Raw genomic sequence first — 13,002 nt, 5'->3', positions numbered from 1 at the left:
CCCCCCCATGCAGATGTATCCCCACAAGATGGTAGCAGGACAGGTCTGCAGCTCCTGGACCAGTGCCTGCCTGCCCAGAACTGGCAAACCTGGCCCTCTCTACCGCAGGAAGGTCCTGATCATGAAAATCCTAGAAATACAGTGTCCTTTGTCAAGACACATCAGTCGCACTGACTGTTTTCCACTCACAGTGCAAGCAATCACCTTAGATGTTAAGTTCTTTGTGCTACAATGAAGGAGTTAGGAGATATGCACAATGTATGCCTTTCACACTGTAGAACAAATGAAATACACAGCTTAACTGCTCTGATCCTTTTATTTCAGCCCCCTTTGGGCAGCTTAATAGATGTGTAATTGGAATTGTGTGACTGTGGCTGTAACCGTGCCTTATTAGTCTGAAAATTAAAATCAGTAATGATATTCCGAGATGCTTTTAGGTTTCAAACAATGATGTAAATATGTAATTTTGCTTAAAGAGAAGAACTCTCAAAAAAAAAAAAAGCTCTCTTTTTTTAAGAGTTACTGTTAGATGGCCTTAGTATGATTATTATCTATCAAGAACTGATTACTGTACATAAAAATAAATTTGTATACAGAATACAATTTAAAAACCGAACATGTACCGTATGATCCTAGTTACGTAGAACTGCATAGTCACATACACAGAGAGAGGTCTGAAACAATGTCTACCACTGTTAACATTTTAGTGAACGCTAAGTAATGGAATTTCAGGAGTTTTTTAATTTTTCTTTTTCATATGTTCAGTGTGAATGTTTTTTTTAAGATTTTATTTATTTATTTGTCAGAGAGAGAGAGAGAACGAGCACAAGCAGGGGGAGCGGTAGGCAAAGGGAGAGGGAGAAGCAAACTCCCCGCTGAGCAGGGAGCCCGATGTGGGACTCGATCCCAGGACCCTAGGATCATGACCTGAGCCGAAGGCAGATGCTTAACCGACAGAGTCACCCAGGTGCCCCTATTAGGTACCTTTAAAGACTCACTTTATTTTTTTAATTTTTTTTTAAGATTTAAAAGAATTTTTTTTATTTGACAGAGAAAGAGAGTGAGAAACAGCATGAGAGGGGAGAGGGTCAGAGGGAGAAGCAGGCTCCCTGCTGAGCCAGGAGCCCGATGTGGGACTTGATCCCAGGACTCCGGGATCATGACCTGAGCCGAAGGCAGTTGCTTAACAAACTGAGGCACCCAGGTGCCCCTAAAGATTCACTTTAAATATTATTCTTTTTTAATGGTTCTAAGTAAGGTCTTTTTAATTCAGAAGGAAATTTACACCAAAATAAGGGAGAATCCCTTTACATATGAACTTTGTCCAAAATTATTATCTCCCTGACAAAGAGAGGACTGAGGAGAGTGACAAGGACTAGCCTTTCCTCTACAGTTCAGATTGTCACAGCATTTTACCACAGTTCTTTATAGAACTCAAGTGTGGAGATTTGTACATCTATGAAATGCAGTCTTTTTTTTTTTTTTTTAATTTTATTTATTTATTTGAGAGAGAAAGAATGAGAGACAGAGAGCATGAGAGGGAAGAGGATCAGAGGGAGAAGCAGACTCCCCGCTGAGCAGGGAGCCCAATGCAGGACTCGACCCCGGGACTCCAGGACCATGACCTGAGCTGAAGGCAGTCGCTTAACCAACTGAGCCACCCAGGCGCCCCTGAAATGCAGTCTTATCAGAATTACAAAGAAACTATAATAGTAACACTCAGAAATCTAAAATACATTCAATACTTGACAATATTATATAAATTTTTAATTTGTATCATTTCATGGTAACACCAGAAATCTGTATCTGCTTCCTCTAGCCTCAAGGTCCTCTTGGCAGTATTTTATATAAATCTCACTTACCTCTTCGAGCTTCTTCTCAATCTCCTTAAAGACAACATTTGCCTTAAATCCATTAACTGCAGAGCTGGTTGGAAGAGCCTCAATTTGATGAGTTCTGAAAGAACTGGGGAAAACAATCAATTTCAATCCATGGAATCATACAGATACTAGGTTTTTCAACATTTAACAGTAGTAGTTTTCAAAAAAACTCTTAAGAACAGAGATGTTATGGCTCTTACCCAAAGAAAATCACAATTAAGTCCATAAAACAAGCTTTTCTTCCCATTTTCTTCAACAAGTATTAAATGCTCACTAGGTGCTAGGCATTGTCCTTAAAAATACAGTAAACCAAAGAAACTTATCCTCACGAAGCTTATATGCTAGTTGGGGAGAGAGACAATGAACAAGCAAAAAAATAAAGGATACAGGGGCACCTGGGTGGCTCAGTCAGTTGAGCATCCGACTCTTAGTTTCAGTTCAGGTGATGATCTCATGGGTTGTGAGATCCAGCCCCCTGTCAGGCTCCCACCTCAGAGGGGGGGTATGCTTCAAGATTCTCTCCCTCTGCCCTTCCCCCCACTCTTGCGCACATGCTCACTTTCTCAAATAAGTATTAAAAAAAGAAAGAAAGAAAGAATACAGTTACTATGAAAAAAACAATGGGGCACGTGGGTGCCTCAGTCAGCTAAGCGCTCAACTCTTGATTTCGGCTCAGGTCATGATCGCAGAGTTGTGGGATTAAGCCCCCTGACTTCAGCTCAGGTCATGATCTCATGGGTTGTGAGATCCAGCCCCCACATCAGGCTCCACATTCAGAGCATAATCTGCTTGTCCCCCTCCCTCTGCTCCCCACACCCACCCCCGCCCTGCCCATTCTCTTTCTCTCTCTCAAATAAATAAATAAATAAAATCTTTTAAAAAATGAAGAAAAAGGGGTGCCTGGGTGGCTCAGATGGTTAAGCATCTGCCTTCAGCTCAGGTCATGATCTCAGGGTCCTGGGATCGAGCCCCACATCGGGCTCCCTGCTTGGCGGGAAGCCTGCTTCTCCCTCTCCCTCTACTGTTCTCCCTGCTTGTGCTCTCTCGCTCTCTCTGTCAAATAAATAAATAAAACCTTTAAAAAAAAAAAATGAAGAAAATAAGACAGGTTGAAAGGATACAGAGAAAGTATACGTGTGTGTTGGGTATTCTATTATTTTATTTAAATTAACATCTAGTGTATTATTAATTTTAGAGGTAGAGTTCAGTGATTCATCAGTTGCATATAACACCCAGTGCTCATTACATCACGTGCCCTCCTTAATGCCCATCACCCAGTTACCCCATCCCCCCACCGATCTCTCCTCTAGCAACCCTCAGTTTGTTTCCTAGAGTTAAGAGTCTCTTTTGGTTTGTCTCCCCCTGATTTTGTCTTACTTTATTTTTCCCTCCCTTCCCCTAGGGTGTTCTATTTTATTTTATTTTTTTTTTAAGATTTTATTTATTTATTTGACAGAGAGAGACACAGTGAGAGAGGGAACACAAGCAGGGGGAGTGGGGGAGGGAGAAGCAGGCTTCTGCTGAGCAGGGAGCCCGATGCGAGGCTCGAACCCAGGACCTTGGGACCATGACCTGAGCTGAAGGCAGATGCTTAATGACTGAGCCACCCAGGTGCCCCGGGTGTTCTATTTTAGACAGCCTGGTCAGAGAGGCCTCTTGAGGAGGTGATATTTAAATTAGGTCTTAAATTATGCAAATGAGCTAGCCATGTAAAGATTTAGGTGGGGAAGCCAGTTCTAAACTTCCAGTATAAAAACACTTGAGGAAAAAACTAACTTGGCAGTTAAAGGAACTATAAGAAGGCCACTATGACTGGCGCAGAGCAGAGAAGTAAAGGATCCAAGGTCACAGAAACATGTAGAGCAAGATAATAAGGAGCTTTAGAGATTATGGTTAGGAGTTTGGGTTTTAAGTATAATGAGAAGAACTGTATGGTATAAGCTACAGAGTAGCAAGATCCAATTTATATGTTCTTTTTTTTTTTAAAGATTTTATTTATTTATTTGACAGAGAGAGACACAGCGAGAGAGGGAATACAAGTAGGGGGAGTGGGAGAGGGAGAAGCAGGCTTCCCACCGAGCAGGAAGCCTGATGCGGGGCTCGATCCCAGGCCCTGGAATCATGACCTGAGCCAAAGGCAGACGCTTAACGACTGAGCCGCCCAGGTGCCCCTGATTTATATGTTTTAATATATAAATTTCCAGCTGGAGGGCGCCTGGGTGGCTCAGTTGGTTGAGCAACTGCCTTCGGCTCAGGTCATGATCCTGGAGTCCCTGGATCGAGTCCTGCATCGGGCTCCCTGCTCGGCGGGGAGTCTGCTTCTCCCTCTCCCACTCCCCGTTTGTGTTCCCTCTCTCGCTGTGTCTTTCTCTGTCAAATAAATAAAATCTTTAAAAAAAAAAAAAAAATTTCCAGCTGGAAAATTGTAAGGCTGCAAAACAGGGAAGCAGGGAGACTGGTGAAGAGGCTACTGCCATAGTCCAGGTAAGAGATGATGGTGATTAGAACAGAATCATTAGCAGAGGTTGGACTCAAGATTTATACTTTACCTGTGACACAGAGACGAATTTAACAACCATTTGCTATTGGTTGTTTGATAGTTAGGGAACAACTATAGATAAATGACCTGATGTAGCAGAAGGAACATAGTCTTTAGAGCTACAAAGGCCTGGGTTTGAATCCCAAGGGTTTCCTCCACTCACTAACTATATGATTCTGAGTAAATAACTTTACCTCTATGCACCTCTGGTGGGGAGGTAGGAAAAAGGTGGAGAGGGCCAATGACTCTGCATAATTAAACAGAATCCTGGGGAGGAGGGGGCACCTAGCAGAGCCTGTAGCCCATGGTAAAAAGTGATAGCATGACTGGTAAAGGCTCCAGAGCCTCAAGTGTTAGATACAGACAGAAACTTGAGGGGTCTGAGGAAGAGGAGGGTGTTAGGTAATTCCTCTGACATACCACAAGCAGGCTGGTGGTGGCTGGGACCCAGATGGGGACAACATGGAACTCCTATGGAACTCTATTACTGAAAGAGGAAGCAGCAGCCAATGATACAAAAGGAAAAACCAGAAGAGCGTGGTGCTGCAGAAGCTGAGAAGGGAGAAGAATCTGGGAGAGAGGAATAAACTATGTCCACTGCTGCCAAAGGTCAAATACCCACTGGATTTTGTACCATGGAGCGTACAGGTGACTCTGACAAAAACAATTTGAAGAAGTGAGGGAAGATAGAAGTCAGATTGTAGTGAAAGAGCGAAGAGGAGAGAGAAATGACATTTTGAGGTGATGACATGAGAAAGACATGAATTTGAGGGGCCGAGGACAAATTTTGTTATAGCAACTTGAACAGACTAAGACAGCAGGCCTCAATTTATCCAAGAAACAGCTCAAAATCAAAAAGTAGTAACAGAAAAAAAAAAATACTGTTCAAAAGTGATCTAAATTAAAGGAAAGAAAAGCTTAACTATAAATTAAATGCAATTGGTCACAGCTCTTAAATACGACCTCTCCTCCTCATTTTCTCACTTCCTACTGCAGCACTAAACATTTCTTCTCCACACTGCTAACAACTGCCTCCTAAGGATTCCTGGCCTCTGGTTCCTCCACCATTCAATTCAAAGTAATCCCAGACTGATCTGCTTAAAGGGCAATATAACCACATGATTTTTTGATAAAACTCATTCTGTGGGCTCAGTTCCAAACTCCTGAGTAGAGGATTTGAAGGTTTCAAAACCATAATTCAATAGTTACAACTGTATCTTCTGTCACCACCACACTGTTGACTCTGCCCATCTACCAAGGCACACACAAAATAATCTACTCTGTATCCACACAGTGCAAACCACTCACCAAACCCTCTATCTCAAATCTCTGTGCCTGGAATACCCTGCCCTCTACCTTTCTGCTGGGCAATCCTAGTCATCTGGTTTAAATTTACCTTCTTCATAATAATTTCTTCCTTTGGGCTTCAACAGCGTTTTGAAAAAACTATGTCTGCCTTCCCCACATACACAGAGGACCGTACTTGGGGGGGCCTAAGCATGTAGCAGTTGCTCCATCAAAGTTAGCTAAATAAGAAACTAAGTAAATCAGATCACGTGCAATGGTTACCGGCAGTATAATGACTTATAAGAAATATTATTTGGTCATTTAGATGACTAAAATATATTTCTCAGATAGATTTGGTCTTCCATCCACAGTTCCTGAAAATGTTTCAAAGCCATAAAGGTGAAATGAGTGTCTTGTTATTATTTTTTTTTTTTAAGATTTTATTTATTTATTTGAGAGCGAGAATGAGAGAAAGAGAGAGCATGAGAGGGGGAGGGTCAGAGGGAGAAGCAGACTCCCTGCCGAGCAGGGAGCCCGATGCGGGACTCGATCCCAGGACTCCAGGATCATGACCTGAGCCGAAAGCAGTCGCTTAACCAACTGAGCCACCCAGGCGCCCCGTGTGTCTTGTTATTATTGAAGGTGACTTATGGACCCCACCACCACACATCACTACCACCAGGGAGGGGAGAGGAGCTGGAGGTTGATGAACCAATAGCCAATGGCTTGGTCAATAATATTATGTACTGAAGCCTCCATAAAAATCCAACAGGACAGATTTCTGGTCCTTTTCACAGAGCTTCCGCACTTAGAAAACCAGAACCTTTCCTCATACCACCAAGCCAGGCCCCAAGCTCCTTTGTTTGGGACCTCACCCAATGTATCTCTTCATCTTATTATTGATTTGTACACTTTATCATGTCCTTTAATAAACTGGCAAAACATAAGTAAGTGTTTTTCTGGGTTCTTTGAGCCACTCTAGCAAATTAGTCAAACCTAAGGAGTAGGTCATTGGAACCTCCAACCTGTAGCCAGTTGGTCAGAAGCACAGTCTGAGGTTTGTGTCGCATCTGAAATGGTGGGAGGGGGCCAGTCTTGTGGGACTGAACCCTTAAGCTGTGGAATCTGATGCTCTCTCTGGGTAGATAGTGTCAGAATTGAGATGAATTCAGATCTACTGGTGTCTGAGAATTGCTTGGTGTCTAGGGACAGGTTGTGGGAACTCCCATTCCCCATGTTGGAACGGGGTCTGGGAACCCTGAAAGAGTACCTTAAAATGACCTTGTTCAAAACAAAACCACAACCTTGCTTTAAAACTATATTTGTACCATGAGATTCAGAATCATTTTCCCAACTTTGGCCTTTGTAGTGAGTTATGCTGTATCACTAAGACTATCAATAACACCCTCAGTATTTTCTTATTAGTCATTAATTCTTATTAGTCATTCATACAGGTATCCCTGCTTTTCCTTTTTTTTTTTTTTTAAGATTTTATTTATTTATTTGACAGAGAGAGACACAGCGAGAGAGGGAACACAAGCAGGGGGAGTGGGAGAGGATAAAGCAGGCTTCTCGCTGAGCAGGGAGCCGGATGCGGTGCTTGATCCGAGGACCCTGGTATCCAGATATCCCTGCTTTTCAAAAGTTCACGCTACACCACTTTGCTTCTACGAAAGACCTACACTAGTACCTGTTTTTACTAGCCAAAAGAAATCCAAAGAGGATTTTGGTTTAAAAAAAAAAAAAAAGGTAGGGGCGCGTGGGTGGCTCAGTTGGTTAAACGACTGCCTTCGGCTCAGGTCATGATCCTGGAGTCCCGGGTTCGAGTCCCGCATCGGGCTGCCTGCTGAGCAGAGAGTCTGCTTCTCCCTCTGACCCTCCCCCCTCTCGTGCTCTCTCTAACTCATTCTCTCTCTCAAATAAATAAATAAAATCTTTTAAAAAAAAAAGGTAAAAAGAGATAATAGCAATCACCGTTTGTTTTGCAGCAAGCCATTTTAGAGGCAGGGTGCAGATGGAGAGTGGCACCTCCCCCAAGTTCTCTCCCCAAGAACTACACTCAGCAGGGGGCCACAGCTTTGAACTGTGCCTGTGAGCATCTGTGCTTTATCTCAATTTATTTTGTACATCCGTTAGCAAGATGTGTCCTAAGGTATCAGAAAAGCATAAAAGAGGTTATTCTGGAGGTCTGGGAAACACTCAAAAATTTTTCCATATAAGTTAATGGTAGTTGCTTCTTCGCCTCACACCATTTTGGTTTAAGAAAAATTTCAAAGGACTGTTCTACTTTTGGATAGCAGGGGAGACCTGTATATCATCTGGATTTTTTTCATACTTCTGCCCTCCCACAAATAACACTGTACGTATTTTGAACCAAATCAATCTCCCAGAATGTACTGTCCCAAATTCACAAACTTCTAATCTGAGCAAATTAGATACTATACTAATATGCTGACTCCAGTAGCTCTTTAGAATTTGGCTTTTACCGAGGGTTTTTAATGTCAAATATGAGCTGGATGAAATTCTAGAAGACGGTACAGATTGGTGATCACCTTTAGGAGGAAACTGGAAAATTCAACATTTTTTTTTTTTTAAAGATTTTATTTATTTATTTGAGAGAGAGAATGAGAGACAGCACGAGAGGGAAGAGGGTCAGAGGGAGAAGCAGACCCCCCGCTGAGCAGGGAGCCCGATGCGGGACTCCATCCCGGGACTCCGGGATCATGACCTGAGCCAAAGACAGTCACTTAACCAACTGAGCCACCCAGGCGCCCCAGAAAATTCAACATTTTAACAACTTTTTATTTGATTCAATTCAAGGAACATTCACTCTTTATGTCAGAGATTCTTACAAGGGTGGAGAGAAGTCACTACAGCCTTAGGCCTCAAGGATTTCATATAAGGGGAGTAAAAATGTAGATATACTAAGCCAAAACTGGATATGAGTCCAAGAGGTACAAAGTGTTGTGGATATTTAAAGGGAGATGATACCAGAGATGGGCCTTCAATGATAGAATTTTCACAATAGAAATGATATTCCAGGCAGGGAAAGAAAAGTGAAAGGACAGACAGAAGAGACTCTAGAGCTTGTAAAACATAAGAATATAATGGATTCTGAAAAGTGTGTCACATATCCTTTGTGGAACCAAAAGTGTGAAAAAATAAATAAATAATTACCAAGAATTTCAGGAGAAAAAAGGGAGCCAATTAGTGTTGACAGCTACAGCAAGGTTAAAGAGAACAAGAACAGAAAACAAGGACAGGGACATTTCATAATCACATCACTAGTAGCCTTACCTGACCTCTGTGGTGAGGACAAAAAATAGACCGTAAGATAGATATTTTAGCATGGGCCAAAAAAAAAAAAAAAAAAAAAGGTGGCCCAGTATAAAAGGCTCATCACAACAGAAAATAAGGCAAGAAGAAAAATAAATTTTTATCATATGTAAGACCTGACCATGTTTGCAACAGAAGGAAAGGAGTTAACAGAAAAGCAAAGATGAAAAGATCCAAAAGGGAGAGGGTATACTTGGAACAAAGTTACAGAACGTGGTTGGAAACAAAAGCATGTGGAGACTACAGCCAGGCCTTGGAAAGGAAGAGGGACTTTTTGTCTATGGGAAGGATGAATGAGCACTTCTGAGACAAGAGCAAGGAAGTTCAGGGATCCTGAAAGGCTTGGAACAGAAAGCGCTTGTAGATTTGAGGAGCACAGGCATTTGGTAAGGACAGGAAGAAAATGAGCAAGAGACAAAAGGGATTCTAGCAGCAGTGAGGGCTGAAGGGCATTCAGAAACATACACGTGCAGAGACCCAATTAGCATATTTGATAACTTTCTCCAAACAACCTCAGAAGCTTGGGAGGCTATTCAGGGAGAAAGCAATTTTGAGAAAGAAAACCAAAAAAGTGAACTTGCCTAAATTAAAATCACTCCGGTTGGCACGTCTAAGACAAGTAGTTTCAGGTCAGCACTCTCTTGACTATGCTACCTCTTTCTTTTTTTAAGTAGGCTCCACAACCAGCACGGAGCCCAACGCGGGGCTTGAACTCACCACCCTGAGATCAAGACCTGAGTCAGATCAAGATCAAGAGTCCCTCCCTTAAGCCACTGAGCCACCCAGGAGCCCTTATGCTGCCTCCTTTTTAAACACAATTTTCCTAAGGCTAGTTAGGTTTAAAAGCTAATTGCCAGTTTAAAGGTTTTAAAGCCAGGGTACCAAAGCGAAGTAACTGGATATTTACTAAGACAATAAAATCTGGACTTGATACTTGTACAACGTCATCAGCTGCGAAAAGTCAGGATTCATTAACAGACAAAACCCAGAATGCCACTCACCTGGCAGCTTCAGGAAAACCCATCTTGTAGATCGTCACAACCACAGCTCCTCCAATGCCTAAATTATGCTGCAGAGCAACCTTTGCACCAGGAACTTGCCGTTTTCCGGCTTCCCCTCTCAGCTGCCAGCAGAGTTCGGCGCACTGAGCCAGACCTAACAAATCGAACACAGAGCAGTCAAGTTCCATTGCTATTGAAAGCTGCCCCAACCAGCTTTCTCAAGCCAGACAAGGGCTTACACTGAATCGTAACTTTTAATTAAAATATTTAATTAAGCCAAGACAATGTTTGCATAAATAATAACTTCTCTTAAAAACCATGAGGGTTTCTGCAGCCAGTTTTTTTTTTTTTTTCCCTCCTGAGTCTGTATTTAGACAATATTCAGGCTTAAGAAATTCCCTGCACTCTTTAAAATTCCAACCTGTCATTTTTTGGAAATGTTGAAAAACAAAACACTGAACATACAGTTCTCTGGCAAAATGGCATAAAAGTAATTTCACTAATTTTACCATTTTTAATGTATCAAAAGAAAATAATCTAGGATTTGGGAGTTCACTTTCCCTAAAAAGTTTAGCTAGTATGGGGAATTTTCCTATGATTTTCCCCAAAGAGTTCTCAACAAGAATGGATTTTCATAAGAATAGCATTTATCCCCTGGATAATAAAACCAAAGGTTTTTAGAGCTGGAAAGAATTTAATAATGTCAGGGGCACCTGGGTGGCTCAGTTGGTTAAGCGACTGCCTTCAGCTCAGGTCAAGATTCTGGAGTCCCGGGATCGAGTCCCACATCGGGCTCCCTGCTCAACAGGGAGTCTGCTTCTCCCTCTGACCCTCCCCCCTCTCATGTGCTCTCTCTCTCTCATTCTCTCTCTCAAATAAATAAATAAAATCTTTAAAAAAAAAAAGAATTTAATAATGTCAGACTGAGAAAGTGTAAGATTAAGTAATTCGTGAATGGTCACAAAACAGGCTAATCTAGAGTTGATACTAGAACCCCGGTCTCCTGATTTACATTTGTTTTTCTTTCTACCAGACCAGCTATTCAAAGATACCTGAGTTAAGAATGTTCTAACAGGATAGACTGGTTCCACCATCGTGGAGGCAGAGCTATGCAGGTCTACCTACAATGTCTGTTCTTCCACCACTTCTGATTCCTGAGTACCTGTGACAATTTCCTACTTATGAACCTGTTAAAAAGAAAACCACAGGTCCAAAATGGTGTCATTTAGACCAAGTTCCCAAACCGAGGCTTAAATCCTCATCTTATTGTAGTTTCAACCTCCCTCAGAAATGCAGTCTTAAGGGGCACCTGGGTGGCTCAGTGGTTAATAGTCTGCCTTCAGCTCAGGTCATGATCCCGGAGTCCTGGGATCCAGACCCACATCGGGCTCCCTGCTCATCAGGAAGCCTGCTTCTCCCTCTCTTACTCCCCCTGCTTGTGTTCCCTCTCTCGCTGTGTCTCTCTCTGTCAAATAAATAAATAAAATCTTAGAAAGAAATGCAGTCTTAACTAGTCAGGAATTTTTTGATCAGTGCCACTGAGTCTGCCATCTGGGCCCTCTGCATCCCCCAAAGATGAGGTAAACTGCATGATAAGACCCCTTGCTTTTCCACCTAAGCAAAAGCAGCCTTGCCTGGAACAATCCTTTTCTTTTGCTAATAACTTTTTTGCCCCTCCCACCTATAAAAACCTTCCATTTTGTACAACCCTTCAGAACCTCCCCTCTACTTGCTAAATGGGATGTTGCTCAATTCATGAATCATTTATTAAAGCCAAATTAGGTCTTTAAAATTTACTCAGTTGAATTTTTGTTATTTAACAAACCCCAACCTCCTCAAGAAATTTAACTGCCACTTCTTAGTTCCAAGCAGCATGTATGTATTTACAGAATATATATCTTAAGCACTGTTTGGCAGTTACGAAAGCATTAGCCTGGGAGTCCACTACATAGTCTGGTTGCTACTGAAAATAAACCATCCAAATATGTACCAAGCACTCCACTAAGTATTAAATATATAAAGAATTGACAGCGTAATATAAAGTGCTAATAAAGTAAGTACTAAGTGCAATGGAAAACCTCAGGATGGAAAAACTACAGGGAAAAACATCTTGAGATACTACCTGAGGTCTTTTCCTTCTCCTGCTTCCTTGAACCCATCACTCTTCCTTATACCATAAAGACAGCCAAGTACAAAGAAGTCATAATTTAGCTTTAGTTTACATTAGCTATCTAAAGGCCTTAGCATAAACAACATTAAAAAAAAAAAAAAGCATGGTCTTCTACTATCAGAGCCTGGTTTTTTGAGAAAGAAAAGGTTTGCTGAGCTTGGAGAACAAAAAGCTTTAATGGACTCAGCATGCACTAAAGGATGCATATTTATGTAAGAGCAGTTTTTCCCTCTAAAAGTTATCAACCCAGAATGCTATCAAATACAAAATATATTTCAAAATGAAAAATCATATAAAGACATTTTTAGACATACAAAGCTGAAAGATTTCATTTCCATACTGCAACACTCACACTGTAGAAATGTTAAAAAGGAAGTCTGTTACAGAGAAGGAAAATGATAGCAGATGGAAAAAAGGATCTACACAAAGAAATGAAGAGCACTGGAAGTGGTAACTACATGGGTAAATGGATAAGGGGGTCTTTCTTTTTTTTTATTAAAAGATTTTATTTATTCATTTTGAGAGAGAGAGAGACAGAGAGAGCACAAGCAGAGGGAGAGGGAGAGGGAGAGGGAGAGGGAGAAGCAGATTCCCCGCTGAGCCAGGAGCCCGACGTGGGGCTCGATCCCAGGATGGGGAGATCATGACCTGAGTGGAAGGCAGATGCCTAACAACCGAGCCACCCAGGCGCCCCGGGGTCTTTTTTTTAATTATCTAAATCTCTTTAAATAAGATAGAAATAAAATGGAGTCATAAAAAGAAATCCAAAAGAAGGCTGGAAAAAAAAAA

General features: G+C 41.7%; 1 protein-coding gene across 2 annotated transcripts in view; it reads right to left on the bottom strand.

Annotated features, from left to right (window-relative positions):
• SCP2 (sterol carrier protein 2) overlaps nt 1–13,002 on the bottom strand; it is a 76,883-nt gene that overhangs the window by 21,459 nt on the left and 42,422 nt on the right. For both annotated transcript variants that reach the window (XM_081816957.1, XM_081816956.1), the window contains exons 7-8: nt 10,044–10,197; nt 1,863–1,965 (exon numbers count right to left, since the gene is read on the bottom strand). In XM_081816957.1, the coding sequence (XP_081673083.1) occupies nt 1,863–1,965; nt 10,044–10,197 (257 nt within the window). The remainder of the gene's footprint in view (nt 1–1,862; nt 1,966–10,043; nt 10,198–13,002) is intronic.

This window comes from Leptonychotes weddellii, chromosome 4 (genome assembly GCF_054177405.1).
Source record: "Leptonychotes weddellii isolate Sample4059 chromosome 4, ASM5417740v2, whole genome shotgun sequence".
Lineage (NCBI taxonomy): Eukaryota > Metazoa > Chordata > Mammalia > Carnivora > Phocidae > Leptonychotes > Leptonychotes weddellii.
Note: the sequence above shows the minus strand (reverse complement) of the source record. Positions and strands in the feature narration are given on the sequence as shown.